Below are 21,666 nucleotides of genomic sequence, written 5' to 3'. Positions count from 1 at the left end.
CATTTGTTGAAACATGAGAGGATATGAATGAATATAGATGCGTATTGGTGCATGGAGAGATTATATTGGCTTTTTGGGGGCCAGGGTTCCCTTTGGGACCCTGACTTTATGGTGTGTTTGTGACCTGTCTTCCAGGTTCTTTATTGACTGGAGCTAAATTGCCAGTCAGTTCACTGGGAACATTTCCATCCATGATAAACAATTGAAGATGTTTTCAGTGTACTAAGAGTGACTTCTAGTTTTAACTACCACCATGTATAATTAAATCACCAATGCAAGCTACATCAAAATATCAGACTTGCACCTTTAATTGCTTATCACAACCCCAAAGTAGTCCAACCCTATGGATCTTTCTTTAAAATCCATTACACAAGCAGAGATTTTCTAGACAATGCATTACTTCTCTTTTTGAGAGTGATGGATAGAAATAGTGGTTGTGCTGTCTGTGGGGATGTTTGGAGTCATCATTCAAGAGCTTACATTCTGAGGAGCAGTTGACCTCTGACCAAGTGTTTCAGAGACACTTTGTTTGTTTTTCGGCTGGTGGTCACCCCAAAATTATATGTAAAAAATGTTCTACATTTCATCCACAGATTATGGATGGGCCAGTAGTTATGTCCATCATAAAACATCATCAAGGTGTTAATGAAGTTGATATATATTCAGGAATTTCAAGTTGTCATTTAATGATTTAGGTTGCTTGAAGGTTGAGCCACATTCCTCCAGGCCTTGTCCCAGTCAAAAGATGATTCAAAGCAGTCTTCAATCCATATTTATTGTTGTCTGTAATGGGGTCTGATGAAGATATTCTGCATGGTTAATGAGGATGAGGTTAGTCATTACATGTTGGGTTAAATTGCATAAAGTGTTTAAAGGGAACCTAATGAACAGTTTATTTAGTGTATATATAAACTGAAGACTCACCGTTACTGTGTTGGATGTGAGGGAAGGGTTGTTGTTTTCATTTCCTGGCTGTTCGCTGTGTGAGTGTGTCGCTGTGTACAGTGTTAGGGCGTGCTCGGCGACAGTGCTTGGTCCTGTGTAGTCGGCCGGGGGGTGGGTATGGGGTGTGGTATACTCAGCAGGGATGCCATTCTGTGGTGGAGCAGGGTACTGGGCTGGTGGGAAAGGTTGAGCCATGGCTTCAGGGGGAGCTGGGGCCTCTTGGTTACCCTGCAGATAGGACAATGGGAAGGAAAATGAGGAATACCAACTAATTAAACAGTTTGTTTCTCCGTGACTGCTTTGCTTGTCTGAATCATGGTCTAGCATGTCAAATTTATCTTAAGTGTTATTATATTGACAGATAGGACAGTAGCCTTTTTTGTGAAACACAATTGTTGATCTTAGTTGGTAACAGCATACTTCTTGGGTAACAACTGTAAAGATGTAAGTACATCAGGGTGGCTGTGGTTTAGTGGTAAGATATTGAACCCCAAATTGGCCGTTCTAATAGCAAAAAGTGCTGCACCTAGATGCACTGTGTGTGAATGGGTGAATTTAAAACTGTACTGTAAAGCACTTCGAGTGGTTATCAGGACTAGAAAAGTCTTATATAAAATACAGACCAATTACCAAATATAGACCATTTACAGAAGTTTACATTACGGTTGGGTACCAAAATCACAGGCACCACAACTGGGAAGGTGGGCATCCCAGCAGTCGGGAGACAACTGATGATGAGTTTGGAACTGGAGTATTTTGGTGTATATATACATGCATACATATATATTTATTTATGTAAAATGTTTAGTTGTTCAATTTAAACTTCATATTTGCCTTAATAATAAAAAAAGCCACTCATTGACCATTGTTTTGTGCTATCACCATCTCTGTCAACTTCTCTCTTGCTGTGCTCTCTCTGCTCTATTGTTATTTCCCCTCCCCACCCTTCCCTGTATATTCTGCTTGTAGAGCAGAATCAGCTAATTCATATGTTTTTCCATTTGTCAATATGACTAAAAATGACAAAGCTATCCTATCTTTCTTTTACAAAACCGTCATTCCAAGTGGCTCTATAATTCAATCAATCAATCAAATTTTATTTATACTGAATATTGTGATTCCCAAATCACAATTCTCATAGTCTCAAAGGGCTTAACAAGGTGCGGCAACCCCCAGGGTTAACAGGGGGAAATATCGTAGAACCTCAGAGAGAGCAACATGTGAGGGATCACTCTCTCAGGACAGACAGAAGTACAGTAGATGCCACATGTAACTGAACACCAACAAAATTACAATATTTACAACATTGACAGTTTTTATCAAAATGGAAAGGTGTGTCGATGTTTGAAGTATTCATACATGAGAAAATGTCTGATACAGATGAAGGGAGCAGCAATAACATTTGAAATGGAGGAGCTATTGCCAGTAATGTAAGAAGGCAAATTGTAAATCAAGCAGTTTTGTTGTAAACATCCAAACAATCCATTTTTGTCAAGCAGAGGTTAGTTAGATCATTAACCATTGCAACGACCGAAAGAGAAATTCTGGTTGAAAAGAGACTCCTTGATGAGCGTATTAAGCTAAGTTCTGTGATATAATGAGATCAACTAAACCATACAGTCGCTTAAATGACATAGTTGAACATTTCAATAACACCCTGTTGTCAACCTTAAATACGATTGCTCCATTAAAGGTTAGAAAGAAAGTGAGTGAAAATGGAGCTGAAAGTGGAAGAAAACTCAATTTACAGTTAAAGCCAATACTTCTGGCAAGGAAGGACTATTTTTCAAAGATTATTGCTGAGAATGCTGGGAACTCTAGAGTGTTATTCTCCACTTTTGAGCAGCTAGTTCACACTAGCCATGCCCACTTGCAGCTCACTCTAGTAAAATGTGAAGAACTGGCCCTTTTCATCAAAAACATAGTCACCTCAATCTGAGCAGTGTAAACACCGAGCATTTTAACAAATTCTGTAAAAAAAATGTAACCATGGCAAAGTTCACCTTCATTACATTGAGTGAGCTTTGTAAGACTGTCTCAAAGTGTAACTCTACCACCTGTCTTGAACCTTTACCTACCATATTCCTGAAGCAGGTGTCTAAAAGCATTTCAAGTCATGTCTTTCAAATGATAAACAAATCCCTTCAAATTGTTGTTCTCCCAGATGCCTCCAAAACAGCTGTAATAAAACCATTGTAAAAACCACTAAATGTCTTTCAGATATAAATACGTGGATGAGCAATTATTTCCTAAAGCTAGGTGAGGATAAAACAGAAATCCTTTTAGTCGGCCCAAAATCAAAAACGCTGGAAAATAATCTGGGTCCGTCAAATCCTTGGATTAAATCAGAAATGTCTAGGTGTTACAGACTCTGATCTGAGTTTCAAGGCCCACAATAACAAGGTGACCAAAACCTAATTTTACCACCATAGAAATATAGCAAAGGTTCAGCCATTTATAAACATAACTTTGTTGTGCCTGTAAAATTTGGTTACATGTAATGTTTAAAATGCACACACATGCATATACACACACACACGCACACACACAGACAAATATATGTTGTCAAGCTTCAAAAGCATTTTTGGCCTGTAATTATATTGTATTTCATGTACTTGGTTTGGGTGTGTAAACTTCTATAAACCATCCCTTATATGTAGGTGAAAAATAAATAGTATTAATGACTTTATTTTTTAGCTCTTTTCCTTGTCAGGTGTGTCCATGTATTTATATTTGATAATCTGAGTTCACAGTGATGTTGCTACAACAAAGTCCGGCAAACCAAGCCTGGTTTGCCTGACTTTGACTTTTGACCGTTTTGACCGTTGGCTCAAAAGTTAAGTCTATAACCAGATGGTATCCTATACAGAGCCGGTTCAGACCTCCATGGGGCCATGGCAAAATTCTGCTAAGGGGCCCTCCTAACTGAACCCCAAAAACATTCAACAGTCGCACCTGACACCCAGTGCTTCCACTCAGCCCCCCTTTAAACATATTGATAAGGCAACTATTAATTCAGCTCCATCGAATCAGCTGCATTTGTTTTACTTTCATATAGTTCAAATGTAGGTGATTGTTTATATTATTATTTAATTAATATTTATTTAGCACCATTGTCATAATGTTTCACAAGTTTTATTTGTTCACTTTCCATTTTGAATATGTGCAGTTGTAACTATACTACAACTAAAATTATAGAAGCCAGCAAGACGCACACGGAGAGCGGGGTTCACCCAGGGCTCCCCGCCCTGTTAATGTCGGTTAAACACGGACTAGTCCCTCCCACTCTCCCACCCGGTGAGGAGAGTTACCTGACTGCTGTTCATGAGTTCATTTTCATGCTGTTTCTTCCTCATTTTTTCATTCCCTGAGGGATAACTCTGCTTCATCTTGCTGGGCTGATGCACATGCACTGGGAATCTGACGGTCACGTCGTCACGTTTTTTGTTTTTTTTCACGGGGCCTCTATTAGTTTGAGGGGCCCTACGCAACATGCGTAGTGTGCATATTGGTGAACCGGTACTGGTCCTATATAATGATAATATTGGATAAAAGCATCAGCTAAATGAAATGTAATGTAAATAATAATAACCAAATAATAATAATACACTTGTATAGAGGACTTTCCTTAAAGTCCTAAACAGAAAGAAAAGTGGAGATTTCAAGAATAGAAATCAAAAAGGAAAGATAATCAGTTTATAAGCGGTGAATAAATATAGTTAGATAATTCCACATTTTTGGGTTAGAAAAATTGGACAATATTTTCAACTGAGTATTAAAGCAAAGATCAGAATTAATAGTACCACCACAATACCAATGATTTTTACTTCTGACTTATTTTCAGTGAATTTTAGAAAGCTCTGGGATAGCCAGCATTAAACGTCACTGAGGCAAGCAGACAGATTATCCAGGCTGCTGGGGCTGTTAGTTTGAAATTAGGCATAGAGCTGAATGATCTGGATAAGAGGAAGCATGTATATTGAGCATAGCAGTGGCCAATGATGGAGCCTTGAGGAAACCCCCAATAACACTGGGCCACATAGAAGCTGGAATTTGGTTTGACCACAGAGAAGGGTTAAATGAGTGTTCTCAACATAGATTTAGTTCAGTATGTATATATATTTTCTAGTATTGATGACCACTCAAATTGACTTACAGTACAGTTTATTGCCATTTACCCATTCACGCAACATTCATATAGTGCATCTATGGGCAGCACTTTTCAAATCTCTTTGTACTTTTTGGCATTAATGGTGCCATCACAGAAGTGTAAGTTACCTTTGTGGATGTAACTACATATTGTAGTGCGTGACAAATGTTTGCCAAAGTAATCTTGAGCCCATGTGGTTATATCACTTATAGATGAAGGACAGTTCTTGCAGTGTCGTCTGAGGGATCGGAGAGCACGGTAAGTCAGCTTAGGCTTGTGCCCTTGCCCTTTACGCACTGAAATTCCTCCAGATTCCGTGACTCTTTTAATATTTAATACTGGTATGCACTTTAGAGCCACTTAACTGGCCTCCACCCATCAAACTATTTCCTCCCATGGCAGTCTATCTTTGGTTATGTCTGGTGGTCAAAGGCTACTAGAAGTATTATATAACTAACATTCTTTCATAAAAAACATGTCAGGGGTTTTACTGTTAATTGTTGCTTGCCTAAGCAACAGAACACAGAAATTTCAGGTTTAAACCAGATGTTTTGCTTATGGCCTGTGGCTAGTCATTTTTCACTAAAACAGGAAGCCTCATCGACAGACCTCCCTGCCTCACAGCATTGATAAAGACCTGAGCTGATATATGGCCCCACCCGATAAATAAACACACACGGGAGAGAAGTGCATACACTAACACACATAGTCAAGTGAGGCATGAACAAAGACAGTTAAATTACATAAAAGCAGCAGAGTGTGTGAGGTGAGAGTTACAGGCAAAAAGCTTCACCTGGAGTTTGTTTTAATATAAGTATGCCAGACATGTCCATACACAGTTTATAATTTTAAATTCTATCAAATTTCTATTGCCTGCATGACTACCTGCAAGTCAGGTGTTTGTGATATAATGAAAATAAAGAACATCCCTGATCAGCCTTGTTTTGATATGCTCCTGTTCTGATTCCTGATTCTTTGTCTCCGCTGAATATGCATAGATACACACAAACACAGGTTTGCACAGCTATCCTTATTGGGACTTTGCATTGACTTTGATTTGTTGTAAACAGTCTAAACAACACCTTGTCCCTAACCTTAACCAGGACCTCAGAAATTATGTTTTTGCCTCAGTATAGGCAGAGAGAGAAAGAGAGTTCAAGAGAGACAGAGATAGAGAGTGTTAGAGTCAGTGAATATCCATCTTAAATCAAAATGACTGAGGCGCACCCTGAGACATCCCCAGATCCTTATCAACAAATTGCACTGGTAAATGATTTCTCCTATCAGTTAAATCATACTATCCATTCCTCTCTATCTCCATCCTCCCATCTCGCTCTCTGCATCTACCACCTGTCTATCTCTGGAATTACTTCATGCAAGTTAGTGGAGACTGTCCTCCCCTAAAAAGCTACCCTGTAGGTTCTGTGCAATCATCTTATTATGATAAATAATTATGTTTTATCGTCAGGCAACCTCTAGCAAGTATAATAGTTATGGACGGACAATGTTATGAGCAATTAAAATTCAGAGAGGTCCAGATGGAGAAAATGTCCTCAAGCAAAGGTCCAGAAAATCTTAATGTCTTGCTATTGTAAAGATTCAGTGCAACATATATTAGATGTTCATGATCAACAAATGTGTGTAGTTAACAACTGACAAATCAAAGAAAGTATTGTGAAAAAATATTTTCAAATATTTACAGGTTTTCACACTGAACTGGAGGGATTATAGTACACTATAAAAAAAGAAATGCTATTTTATCATTAAATTAAGAAATAAACCCATAAGGGACAGGTTTTTTTCTAAAAAAAAGCATGAATCTTAAGATATAGAGTTAATTTAAAAGTTCAGTATGTAAAATTTAGGTGAAAGGGATTTTTGACAGGAGTATAAAATAATCCTAGGTATCTTTCACTGGTGTGTTTCATCTAAATTGTATGAATTGTTGTTTTCTTTACCATAGAATGGGCCATTTATATTCTCTCTATATTTATGTTCCTCTCTGTGGAGGCCACCATGTTTTTTACTGTTGTCCAAACTGGACAAATTTAAAACCTTTTGAGTTTTCATGACAACTGAAGTTCATCACAGGTTCTCTTTCATGTTGGGAAGGGGAGGGTGAGAGGAACACACTGAACCTTTAAGTTTACCTTTTTCCTACCAACTCATTATTTTCAAAAAGGTGAGACACGTTTGGGGGGCCAGCAGCTCCTGAGAAAAGTTGGCTGTGGGGACAGCTCATCAGACAGGCACTGGTGGAGGTCCTGCAGGCCTAGAACGTAGCCAGTTTTAACATGTACCTGTTAAACTCGATGTTTCTTCGGAGTCTGTGACTACTGTGATGAGGGCAGTTGGACTCCAGGGAAGACTAGAGGACAACCAGGAAACACTGGTGGCAGCAGGATTGACTGAAGAGGTAGAGGGGGGTAGTATTTCTACTTGATAATTTCCAAAGAGGAGGCACCAAAATAGTACTACAAAAGAAACAGCCTGAAAGCCATCTGAGAGTGTGAGGTTGTGATGGAGGTTTGGCCTGATGGAAGTGTTGATGGGAGAAGACAACAACACTCAGTGGGCTGTGTATTCACATGGGGAGAGGAAGTGTAGTGGTGGTAGCCAAAAGCAACCTTGCACTGCTCAGGCAGTTCAGAAAAGCAGGATCCAAAGCCAGGTCAAAAGCAGCAACCCTGGGCCGGATGTTGCAATGGCAGAGCAGGAAAAGGGGAAGAATGTGAATGACCCCCAGGGGGGACAATCAGGAGCACCTCCAAGCGACTCAAGAGTAGCATCAAGCCAAAATGCCAAGAGCCAGGGGAACCCGGTACTCAAGAGTAGGATCAAGTAGCCAAAGTTCATATCTTACAGGGCATGGGGTAACCCCATGACAAAGTCATTGTTTTTTTATTTTTAATTCTACATGTATAATAAGATTGGAATTACCATGATATTTTACTATTTTTATCTGGAAAAAAAGACTTATTTCAGGGCATGACAATTATACGTTGCTCCAGCTCAGATAACTCTGTCCACCTTACTTTTCTTTTCCCTTCCCCCTCTGTCTTCTGTATTTGACAATATTTATTTTGACTTCAAATCTGAGAACTTTTTTTTACATCAATTATGTGACTACTGGTCTTGTTTCCAATGCCCATCTATGATTTGCTTATATATTGACTCATGCCTGCTATTTATAGCTGCTATGATACCTGAGATGAGCTTCCATGTTGTGGAGAGCCAGATAATTGTCTGATAGTCTTAAGGTGTTGATCCTTCATTTTTGTCCTGCGATATATATCAAGCAGTCAGGAGGGCTTCCCTCATTTGTGCTGCTGTAAGATTCTTCAAGTAATAGGAGTTTTTTTTATGTCAGGCCCAGGTGGTGCCAAGCTGCTGTGTCATGCTCACTTTTGCAGGTGGGGCACATGCCCATCCTTATTTCTGATGTCTGATTATAAAAGAAAATAGAATAATTATTGTTTCATGAGTCGATTATATTTTTTATGATGTCATGTATCATACACCAAAATGTCTTTTCACCCCCTCTGGACCTTTCTTGATCGTAGTTTTCTTTGATTTTGTTTTTGCTAATTACAAAATGTGTGTTTAAATATTTGTGCTATCAGGTTCTCTTGCTCATATTCTTTCTACACTGTATTGTTTTATGTGGGGCGGCGATTATCAGGAACTCACAATGCCACACAATTTTCACATGCATATTTGTGTTCAGCTATGAAACACAGAAAGCCCTAATATGCAGCCATTTGGGATATAACATCTTGCCATGCACACCCATCAGTGTGTAGAAATTTAGAAGCAAATTGTAGATCATATTTTCAGAAACTGCACAACAATCAGATTGCTCTTAACATAGTGTAATTGGCATTGGAGAAACCATTAGGGCAGTCAGAGACATTGAATATAATGAATTACTTATTTAATTTCAACATGCTTATCAGATTGAGCACAAAAGGAGAGAGCATAAACAATACACGCCCAATAGTAGAGGCGGGAGTCGGGTAGTCCCATTCCCCCATTTGGTGTCGACTGCTGCAAATAAACTTAACTAATTCTTGGTTTCTTCCTGTTCCAGTATAATTCATCAATTGATGTAAAAAATATTTTTGGTAAGAGTATAAGAACAGTTTGGAATAGGTACAGAAATTGTGAAGGATATTCATCATTCGAGATTCATAAATCTGCAATGACTAGTCATGTTTCTTTTACCTCAATATTTTAAGTTATTGAAATTGTTTTCCAAATTGAGCAAATTCACATTTTATGGCATGTTTCAAAAGTTGATGAAGAAAAACCTCAGATGCTTTTTATTGCATTATATTGTTTTACCAAAAAGACACCAAATGACCAATGATGATTTATTTTTTTGTTCTGCCTGGGGTTTTTACTGAGGTGTTTTGTGGCACCACGGTGAAAAGATACTATTTGAGCATTTGCTTGTAAATTACACAGTAACAGAGAAAAACAAGAGAGTGCAAGGAATGATACTACACCGAAAAAAAATTGAAATTCCCTCATTACTACACAGTAACAGAGAAAAACAAGAGAGCAAGGAACGATAGTTGAAATTGAAATTCACTCATTATCTTCTCACCACTATGCCAATGTGTGGGTGAAGTGTTAGAGTGCACAAAACACTTTAGGCGTCTCAGGGGTAAACAGCGTTACAGCCAAATCCAATATAATTGAAGTCAATTGTGACCACTTCTTCAAACGTTATAAAACAACAGAAAAAATATAACATGCCTCCATACTGCTCCTGTGGTGTGATCCAAAAGCCTCAACATTCATATTAGACTCGAACAAGGTCATAGACACCATGTTTTTAGCATAATTGTCCTTTGATATTCTCCTTGGAGGTGCGATCGCGTACACATGGGCACTGAAAACCTGCATACACTCTCGTCAAAGGGCACGCGTGAGGTGCACGTTCGTGTGGCTACGTCCACTAGCATCGCCACTTCCAGTATTGGACTTTTAGACCTAAAACATGATGTAAAACTCATTTCTAGTCTAGTCTTTGAGTTTTGGGGCTTGCGCTTAGATTATATCACACAAGCAGTATGGAGGCATGTTGTGTTTTTTTCTGTTGTTTTATGACATCTGAAGAAGAGGTCACTTGCTAAAACACCTCTGTGACTCAAACACTTCACCCACCCCTTCATCGGCATAGCTGTTAGTAGATAATTAGTGAATTTTCATGTTTCGGTGAACTCTCTCTTTGGGTGAAAGGAGAGCAGTAAACGAGTGTATCTAAATATTGGCCCAAACTCCTTTAAAATAATCCTGCATCATCAACATCAACATGTGGGCAGCAGCAGTTCCACACACTTACTTTGCCCTGAGAAAATTCTTTCAATGAGCATTACAGCGTGTGACAGTGACCCAGTCCTCGTGAGTGAGTTATGCACAAGTCTGTGGGACACACACGCACCACACACTGAGGGGGAGAGAGAAAGAACGCTCCGACAGAAAGTCAACGGAATCTAATTTAACACTTGGCTGAGCAGAGATTGGCCCGACACTCCCAGTCTCTCACTGGCCAAGCGAGGACACTCCATGATGCAATCCTGTGTGTGTGTTTCTTTGAGAGTGTGTATGTATGTGTGAGACGATAGCTACAGCCAGAACATGAAAGCCAGCAAGTGAAAGCGAGAAAGAGAGAGAGAGAGAGAGAGAGAGCGAGGAGAAAAAAAACAGATGATCATGTTCATGGAGGAGGAGTGGTTCTGGTGGAGAGGAGACTGTTTAGAATTCAGAGTGTGTCCCAGGTCCGCTGGCTGCCATCTCCCTCTAGGCCTGCTACATGAAATTCACTAAACCCCCTAACAATGGCAAACATATGTAAATCTGCATTTGTGCCCGATTCAATCAGACCAGAACACAGCCACAGACACTGCAAGCACATCCAGAGGAGGACACACATTTAACCCTTTGATACATAACATGGGTCTAAAGTGACCTTTATTTTCTATATCTTTGCAGTAAATTCATTTCATCATTCACTATTTCAGATATTTCTAAATCAACTTGTTTTTGATCATCAAAAATCTTTAGTTTAATTTTTCTTTTCTTATTTTTTGATTAAAAATGGACTACCCTTCTAATGCACAACATGGGTCAAAAATTACTCCTGTTATTTCATGCATGGTTGAGTGTTTATTTGCTATATCTCGCTTAATATTCTATGTATTTATTAAATATCTTGTTTTTGATTACCACAATTCAATATTTTCATGTTTCCTTTCTTACTGAGTGAGTGACTAGACTATGTTCCACAGGATCAAGCTGGAGTTGTGGGTATCTCTTGGAATCCAGCACTCCTAAATGAAGAAGGCTCCTTTTATTACAAAGGGGATTCATCTGATGAATCCTCTGAAGAGGAAACTTAGACACAGGCCAGTAGATTAAGTAAAAATGGGTCTTACTGGAAAGAGCGTTCCTCCATTCAGGGAAGAACAAGAAGCCACAACATCTGAGGAGCTGCCCAGGACCTGTACCTGGTTATTACTAGAATGGATTTTGAAATAAGACTTACATGCATCAGATGTGCAAAAGCAGCTGTGTTAAAGGTATGTATTTAGAAATATAAAATTTACATTTGTTCAAAAGTAAGAAGAAAAAAGGAAAATAACAAATTGTGGTCTTCAAAAACTAGATATTAAATGAATACCTGGAATATCAAATGATAAAATACATTTATTTCAAAGATATAGCAAAGATACACTCAGCCATGCATGAAATTATATAGGAAATTCAAACAGGTCATTTTTGACCCATGTTGTGCATTAGAATTTTATAATTGCCAGTGCAGCGTTGTAAACCTGCTTGTTTTGAATAGGCTGTTTGCTCGGCCGGTGTTAATGCTCCAGAGCTACTTCAGAATTATTCCCATTAGTGATTCCTATTCAAACAGTTCTACAATGTTCTCTCTTACTGTAACTTTTGTATTGTTTTTCGGCTGGACATTTGTGTTTTATATAAAGTGTATGATGCTGAGTGAAGTTGGAACACTTTGTGTTTACCCTACCTGGTTAGCTGCTATTATATATATATATATATGAGTGATTTACTGAAATGGTGTTTTTTTAATATATTGCATGTCAGCTATTTCAGATGTCTGTTAAGAAATCAACACAATCTTCAGACCCAAGTTAAAAAAAAAGCTCAGTAAGTCACCTCTATATAAATCATTGCAGTACGAAAATGAATGTGCTTTTACTTTGAAGGCAACTTTCTAAAAAAGAAAGTGATTGTTTGCATGTTGTTGCCTTGATGGAGGGCAGCACTACTGACTCCCAGGAAGGTCTATGTCAGACGAATATGGTGAAAGTAAAAAATAAATTATCAAAATAATCTAACAGCAATTTTAAAGCTTGTTTATTCAATTTTCATTGACATTGAAGGTATCGTGTGTCCAAATTGCACTGCATTTGCCATGCATTTGCCATGACCACTAAGAATACATCTACCAAGTGTAAAGACTATTAGATGAATTGTTTGTGAGATACTATACATTTTCCACATATAGACAGACAGTCATTTCCGGATTTAGGGTAGATGTACTATATTTCACAAATGCAGATCAACAGAGTTACATTATTATTGTGACGTAACATATTGCAACTTTTTCGGATCAAACTCCATGCAGTCTGTGTTACTCGAATGCAAAAGAGTGTACACAACTCAAACCATAGAAAAAAAAACTTCCAACAAACGACAACTGGAACATCCCACAGAACATGATCGATTGTATTGTGAGGTGAAGGATGGTGTAATTCTGTTTTTTTCTCCTCGTCAACAAATTTAAAGACAAAAACTTAGCGTACATTAGTCACAGGATCACAAATCCATATGTTTTATTTTTTAAAGAAGAGGTAGTTATTGGTTAAAACACCTGGTCGTTTTTTTGAACAAACACAACTCAAATAGACCATTTGTGAATTTCCGAGGGACTATACCACATATGCTGCTCCGTTTGAGTACTTTGGGCAGGATGGTGTGTGGGATTCAATGACAAATAAGATGCAGTGTGCATGTACGTGGGAATGGAGGAACACATCACCCAGTGCAACAGTATGGACTATTGATGTCTTTTAATGGTTTTGTGGCAAAGATGAATAAGATAAATGAGGTTTTAGATACAATTATGGCTAGTCGATCAATTAACTGTTGGTTTGGCTGTTTTCATTGATGTTGACAAGAATAATGTACATTAATCAGAAGGCTCGGACACAAACACACACATACACTGTCTCTGGTCTCATTATGAGTCTTTGGGGAATCATGATCACAGAAGGTTTTTTTTATTGCTTTTTTTACTGTAAAACAAAAGACAGATTGTCGGCAGATCCAGGTTGTTTAGAAAGGTATTTCAGATTGGTTGGGTTCATGATCTGAGGAGTATAGGTTGCTGTAATATCTATGAAAGACATTATTCATCTCTCGTGGATTCTGGGTAATAGTGCGTGAAGAAAGTTGAGTAGAGAGGAAATTACTATTATTGCAGTAGGTTTGCCAGATATTTACTTGATGTGTTGTTATGTTTACAGTTTCATATTTGAGTTGTTGAACAATGACAATTAATCTTAAATTATTTTCCAGTTGTTATGGCTGTTTTTTCTCATGTGATGAGTAAGACATGATTTTACCTCTGATTACTGCTTTACCTGTTTCCCCACAGTAATGATGGAATAATTTTCAGGAGGGTTGTTCATCTCCAGGAAGGATGCCAACTCTAAAGTCATTGAATTGTAATTAGAATCCTTTGAAAGTTATGTATTGGAGTGCCATCTTGTAGGAGGTTTAATATGGGTTTGGATGTTTATTGACAGAGAGGTAGGTACATGTTCTCTAATCACAACTGGATGGATGGTATTTTCTATTATATGCTGAGTGAGTTGCTAACAAGGAAAAAATTTAATCCAGAGGATGATTGATGGAGTGATGAAAAATATGAATATTCTTTCAGTGAACAGTTTCTTATTCTCCAACTATCGCATAGATAATTATGATAAATATGATCTGGATCAATGATAGGTGTATTGAGGGTAAATTGGACATTTTTATTTAATATAATTGAAATCCCTCTTTGTTTACTGTTGAGTGTTTATGAAAATACTTAATTGAATTGTGTGAGTTTGAGATATTGTAGTTCTGAGCTGGTTAGATGTGTTTTAGAAGTTTAAATTTTTGTGTGGTTGTGTTTTAGGTATGTCTTGTAGAGAGTACAAGTGGAGAAAGACAGAAGTCTGAGAGAGGAGGCAGAAAAGGAATAAATATGTACATAGGTGACAGAAACACATGGCTGTAAAATAGGGGGAGCAAGAGAAACAGCTGGAGGGAGAGAGAATAGGGAGGATGAGGGTGAAAGAGAGAGAGAGGTCGAGAAGGGGAGTTTGAGTATGTGTGTGTGTGAATGTTAAGAAGAGAAATAAGGATACATAATGTAAGCAACAACAACAAGAAAAAAGAAAGACAAGAACAGAAGCCGGGGGGAACATTAGGATACAAAGAGCTTTTTCCCATACAGAGGTGTGGTGGCGGGTAGGAAGTTAATGATGAAGACAGAAACATTTTCATATTAAATGGAATATATTTGAGATTATCACAGTTCCTTCAGAAGAGCCATTATGTGATTTTTATGTTTCAGAATAATTTTCCATCAATATACAGTCTGTCAGCTCCCAGAGATGTGGGTTTGCTGTTTTTGCTTTTTAAGATTGGTTCGAATATTTGAATATGAATGTGATAGTTTTGACGGTGTTGGGCTGTTGTTTTAGTGTGGTTGTCATGTTTTTTGTTTTTTTTTGTAGTGTGACAATGTTGTTTAGTGCATATTCCAGGCTATTGCAGAGATCTTTAACTTTTTTGTGTAGTAATATAGTAGGTCCAATTTTTTATTTATGCTAGCAAGGAGACTAGCCTCGACTTCAGTGGTCTGCAGGTCGTGGTTGTTTGTTGAAGAATCTTCCTTTTTTCTTTTGGATCAGTTGACAGGCTCCATGTTGTTATGACAATGGTAGTTGTGATGGGTGAAATATTCTGGGTCAATTAAATCCTCCACTGTAAGGGTGTTCTGGTTTAGGTTAATAGTAGAGGGTGGACTATAGATCTGATCTGGGCTGGTATTGCGTTTGTTATTTAAACTATAGGAAAGTTCAATAAACTAAAATGTATCAATGGTGCATATTAAATATTATTATTTGTTATTTAAATACTACAGAAATTAAAATTATATGTTTTTTTATATTGTTGAAGCTGCTAGCTTAAGCCTGGGCAGAAGCCTTCCCTTTCATATAAAAAGAAGCCCCTATAAATCTTTGATGCTTTAAGTCTGATTCGTTGTTAAAGCAACCAGAGCAGATACAATACTACATTATTTATGGGGGCACTCCATCATGGCACTCTTTCTGTCAAAGACAGAGAGACAGAATAGACATAAGAATATTCATAGGACACAGAAAGGAGAAACATTGTGGAAACAGACAATAAGGACCTGATCTACTAAGATCCCACATAAAGAGTGCTAAATTGCCTGTGCATTATATCAGATTGCACATTTGGTTGATGGGGATTTTGCGGGTGATCTACCAAAAATAATTGCGCAAATGATAACAGGTGCAAACATGGTAGAGGCAGTAGTGTTTTGCATGCCTTACTGGTTTTCGCCATGGAAAATTATGGAGAGCGGAGTGACCGCAAGTGCATAGGATCAATGGAAGAGGCAAACAAACATGTTGTTGAGCTACAGCAAAGAAATATTAATATAACTCAAAGAAACGCCATATGGGTGAAACAAAAACCGATGAAATTAAGAGAAGTTGGCATGACATAAGAAGAAGAACAAAAGAAAATATAGCTCATAATAAAACTTCGGCAAATAAAACAGGTGGGGGGGGCCGGTGGAAGAGATGCCTTTGACCAATATTGCACAGAAGGTGAGAGCTGTGTCCTCTGTGACACAAGCACTCATGCGTGACACTAGGGCCTTTGTAACGCACACAGAGGCTGCTGGTCGGCGCTGTATCTGTTGTGACGATGGCCATCAGTGCCCTGGGAGGAGAGGGATTGTTTTTGCGTCTGTCAATCTAAACATGCTAACATGGTGAAATCAAGCAGACATGTTTACACGTGCAAACCTTTAGTAGATCAAGCCGTAAAAGAGCAAAGAGCTTGGGAGGGCAATGCAACTTACAGGGACAAGATCAGACGTCAACTTACAAAATGAACAATGGATGTACAAGTCAAGATGCATCAATATCACCAATACCAAACAAAAAAAACGACTTGCTTTTCACTGCGTTATAATCAAAGCAATTTAAAACCAAAATAAAATCACCAAGCTCTGTTCTGCAGGAATGGAAAATCTAAACTAGATCATATGTTTATAACTTGTGTGGCTTCCCCATGGTTACGAAGATATATTATCACTGTTTTGACACAACATTAAAGCTACTGTAATAAAGAGGTATCCATTTAACTCATTGTGTGCAAATGTGGTTAGCAAATATTCATGAGTTGGATCACTGAATCTGCCCGATGTGCTGTTGTTGAATATACAATCAATTGACAATCTAGGTGCAAAGAGTGAGGGGGAAAGCATGCTGATCAGGGGATTTAGGTCAATCTGACACAAGGGAACCTGGGACTTGATCAATTCATCAATGACCAAATTTGGTCTCCTTTACTGCAGCCCCTGCTTGATTGGACAGGAGTTTGATTAAGTTGATCTGAGTGATGAGCATGCATAAAAGAGCGATACATTACACCTGAATAATATACATGTATAGTGATTCCTAAACAGTCATGTGTACCAAAGTCTAGAAGCTAATTTCAGAAACCAAATGCAGCTAAAACATATGTTATACATGAATTTTAATACTATTTTATCATCATAACTCTAAAACAGAATGGCAACATCAGGTGATGCTTTAAATGCCTGTATTATGTTCACACTGTTCCTTCCAGCACCCCATATTAAATGTGTTTTTCTTTCTTCAATATTTTCAGATGACAGCTATGTTATAGGTATGTTTATGGAAAGACTGCAGGCAGAGTTAGTTTGTATTGTTACAATATCAATAGCATACGAGGATAAGCAATGTTTAATTTGCCACAGTGTTGCATGGACAAAGATATACTCTTTGTTGCCAAAAGTCCACCAGATGATGATTATTATGTCACTCTGTGACTTTTCAAGCTGTGTGTTAGAACTATGAGAGAGTGTATGAGCCCTAATACACTGCAGAGGAGCTACAGTAATAGAGGTGGAAGAGGCCACCATTGCCGAGAGTAAATTGGCACCAGGTCATGAGGATAGCAGTGCAGAACTGGGGACAACTGGTGGTGCTGCAAATGTGCACCGAAGCTTACAGAAGAGGAGTCGCTGTGTTGCAGCAAATTTGTAACGTCAGCATGTCTAACATTACACAAATGCATCGGGCCACATCTGAACAGAGGAACACAGGATCCCTATAAGAAACCGGAGAAAACAACTAAAGCCAGCAGGAGAATAAGACTGAGTAGCCTATAGGGTAAGTTTAATGGTAAGAGCGCTTTGTTACTGACGTGGCACTGGGCAATATTACTTCAAATCAACAAAAATGTACCGGTTTTTTTTTTTACAAAAATAAACACAAAGTAAACTTCTAGTCCTGTATTTGTCCTTATAAAACCTCTACTGTAACTTCTGATTAGTGTTTACTGTTAATGTGTAAAGTAAGCACAGATCAGCAGGGGAGAGACGAGGGAGGACATGCAGCATGGTACAAGGTACATGGACTGTAGCTGCAGAATTAACGTATTGGAAACCCAACAGTTTGTGAATGCATTCATTGGTATTAACCGAATTAACCAACATGAGCAAGAATAAGTCAGTTAGAGTTTATAAATGTCGGTTTTCGTACATTTTCGCTTAATTTCCAAGCCCTGGTATAGGCCATATTTACTATTCAAAATATGTCTCTTAGGGCTTAACAAGTGCAACATCCTTTAGCCCTTAACCCTTAACCAGAGTGAGGTTAAAAAAAACTCAGAAAAAAAACCTTTAGCAGGGAAAAACGTATAGAAAACATAGAGAGAGAGCAGCATGTGAGTATAGCACATACACTATGTTACAAACCCCAAGAGTATGTAATATATACTATTCTAACCCTTAGACCAGCTTTGGGATGTAACATAATTGGGGGTGTATGGGTTTTTTCATTTTCATGAGCAGGATGTCCACAAAAGGCTGATAGCACAAACACCACCTATCTTTGATACTCCCTCACTTACTCCAGGCTCTAAGGAAGATGTAATGGTAAAAGTATGTTTGGCTCAGGACAAAATCCAAGCCCAAGAAGCAGAGTATGAACTTGAACTTATATCTCAAGAGGAGCGACCAAACTGCAGCAGGTGTGCCAGCTCTAATCTGTTAACATGATAGCAAGCCGTTCTGAAGCCATTCTGCATGGAGACAGAACATATAGAGATACGATTAGTCTGCATCAGCTAAAATTATGGGCAAATGTCTATGGCACAACTTCACAACCCCCTATCATTTTTAATATCTCTAATCCACCAGCCTCTGATTCTCTAGCTTGAAATGATCTTAGTCCCAAGGTGCCTCTGTCTTCTTTAACCCCAGTCTCCAATGATGTGAGCAAACATATTGTGTTGGTACCTCCATTTCGCGAGTCAGAAGTTGACACATAGTGGTTCTATCCTTAGTGCATATAAACTTGTGCCTGAAGTATACAGACAACGTGACAAGAAAACCACAACTCAAACACTCTATGGTGATGTTCCTTCACACACAAAAGTATTGAAGCTTGCCTTTGACTGTGCCAAAGCTTTCTGCCAAGTTCTCCAGTGCTTTCTGCTACAAATTTGTCCAGGCCTTTTAAAGTGTATGTGGATGTTAGCAATGTTGGAACAGTCATGGAAGATGAGGCATAAAGATTGTCCAGTTTGTTATTTTTGTTAATGTTGAAGTTATTTTGTCAGATCTGTGTGTGTTGATTACTTTCTTTGTAGCTTAGTTTATTATTATCAAACTTTGTTTGACCTTTTTGCCAACAACCAAGGATGTCTTGGGTTTCGAAAGAATTGTTCTCAAATAAGTCTGTGTGATTGAACTGATTGAAGACTGTGTGGGCACGATAATTAATACATATAAAATACAAAAATACAGTAGTTTATTTTGATGCATGGTGTGGCTGCTGTATTTTCTAGTTTATTTTGATACAATTACAATTAGGGTATTTGGTATTATATTTTAAAATACATTTGTTGTTATCTTTACCCATTTGTATAGTTGGACTTAATATAAACATCATTTGGTCTTGGTGAACAGAAAATCTAAAACATGTTTTTATTTTAATATACACTGTCACTGGAAACACATGTGGTGACACAGTCCTAGGCTAGGTGTGTACTGATGTTGGATCAAGTATGAACAATGCCCTAATGACAACTCACAATGCAGAGGAAGAAGCACTGAAAGTGCCCATGGACTCTGGCACTAGAAGTGTACAGTTATTGCTTGTGGCAATAGTGTTAGCAGAATCAGATAAGTCTGTTAATGTTTTTTACACTATTAGTTAAAACTGATATGGTAAAGTAAGAATATGTGGCTCTTCCTCAGTCTAGCTGACCTGTCCTGCGTGGTCCTCCCCCGCTCACAGTGGATAATACTCTCCATGTCCTCTCTGGCCCTTGTGATTAGATGAACAAATTCCCCAAAATTGTTGATAATTGCTGCTTGTGTGTAGAAGAGAGATTTCCGCCCTGAAATGCTTCTCAAACACTGCTCTTGTCAGGTTGGCAAAAATACAGGTTAAATACACAGAGAGTTTATGTATACACATTGGTATCTTTCATGCTAAAAGAAAAAAACATTTTTGTTTTATATTTGAAATAATTTGATGTTTTTTATTCAAATATTGAAGGTATTCAAAAATTATTTCTATTGTCGTCTTTTTTCTGATGCTTTTGATCATTTTTCATGACCTTCTAAATCAGATGCATGTGCTGCCAGGTGCATGGAAGAAAATCTGTACTTAATATATGACACATGAGCAAACACAAATTAAATCAAAGTCACAACTTATTACTTCATGCTTGTGTACTGTTGGAAACAGGCATCACTGTTATTGGAAAAAATGATAAACTTGATGATAACATTTGACAATTGATTCACTGTGAGACGCAGGGGTGGAATTTTCCCGATTTCTTATTAATTAACATTTTAATTAAAATAAGGTTTAATCATCAAGCCTGTGAGAGAACTGAGAACACTCTCCTTCAGTTATCTCATTATCTCCTTCGTGTTTTTCTAGTGACACACTGGCCCGAATTATCATTAATGTGGTTCTTTCCATACTGGTTCTATCTTGGCTGAATGAAAACATGCCTATCACATATTCTGACAAATAATAATTATAGCTCTCAAGATACTGGCTGCTTTACAGAGTAAAGAAAACAAAATAAAACTAGAAGGGCTCACAAAGTGCATTCCTCTGCCAAGCGCATTCTTTCATACCTGAATCATTTTTTGAGAAGTCAATAATAATGTCTCAAAATCTCACAAGACAAATGAAAAAAGATCCGCCCCTGATAATAATCTGCACCAAAATTGTAAAATTTAACGACCCATATACCTCAAATCCTGCTAAATAACTGACAAGCAAACATAGAAGTAAAACATTACAAACCAATTATTCTTTTGTGAAGAGATGGGATTTCAAGGAGATTTTTTTGATGTCCAGAGATTGGTCATTGCGTATTTGTGCTGGGAGAGTATTTCAGAGGATGGGGTCTCACAGACTGAATGCCCTGTCCCTGTAAGTTCCCAGATCTGTGTCCAAGGACCATAGGTTCTGGGATGGGGTATAGGCGTGAGGATAGGATGGTGGGATGGGAGGATTTACGGATGAGGAGAATTTTATGAATAATATGGGACCAATCAAAATGGATAAGGGTGGGTGGTAATATGGTGCCAGGGCTTGGTTTGGGTGAAAGTCCTGGCAGCTGAATTCTGCAAATACTGGAGGCTTTCCAGGTCCTTACTGGATACCCCAGATAGGACAATGATAACTAGTGTTTGGAAATATCTTTGAGGGGGTCGAAGCTGGAGTTGGTAATGGATTTGATATGAGACTGGAAGGAAAGGGTAGAGTCCAGATTGATAGCCAGGTTGCTGACTCCCAGGTGTAAGAAGTCCAGATGATTACTTCATGCAGGCAGTTGACAAGAGACTGTGTGGGGAGTTGAGTGGATGGTTTGGTGCTAAGATAAAGCTGTGTGTCATCAGCATAGCAGGTGTCTGATCTTTCCAAAGGGGAGCATGTAGAGGATGGGTCCAGGTACAGAGACGTGCCTTAGGTGACTAGGGAGGGAGTGGTGCTGTTGCCTTAGATGGAGAAAAGAAAGCAGTGCCAATGAAACCTAGGTATTTGGATAAATGGTTGAGGATGATGGTGTGGGTCACTGAGATAGAAAGGATGTCAAATGACCGACAATTATTAAGGTCATCCAGGGCCAGACCTAACTTTCTGAGGATAGGATGGACT

The 21,666-nt window shown here is 38.3% G+C and overlaps 1 protein-coding gene across 9 annotated transcripts in view; it reads right to left on the bottom strand.

Moving 5' to 3' along the window:
* The window catches only part of rbfox3a (RNA binding fox-1 homolog 3a), a 530,829-nt gene that overhangs the window by 81,436 nt on the left and 427,727 nt on the right, over nucleotides 1-21,666 (bottom strand). For all 9 annotated transcript variants that reach the window (XM_069517547.1, XM_069517543.1, XM_069517539.1 and 6 more), the window contains one exon: nucleotides 925-1,173. In XM_069517547.1, coding sequence (XP_069373648.1) covers nucleotides 925-1,173 — 249 coding nt within the window. The remainder of the gene's footprint in view (nucleotides 1-924; nucleotides 1,174-21,666) is intronic.

The sequence above is a fragment of the Paralichthys olivaceus genome, chromosome 21, assembly GCF_024713975.1.
Source record: "Paralichthys olivaceus isolate ysfri-2021 chromosome 21, ASM2471397v2, whole genome shotgun sequence".
NCBI lineage: Eukaryota > Metazoa > Chordata > Actinopteri > Pleuronectiformes > Paralichthyidae > Paralichthys > Paralichthys olivaceus.
The sequence above is the reverse complement of the archived record's forward strand: the minus strand, read 5'-3'. Positions and strand labels throughout refer to the sequence as shown.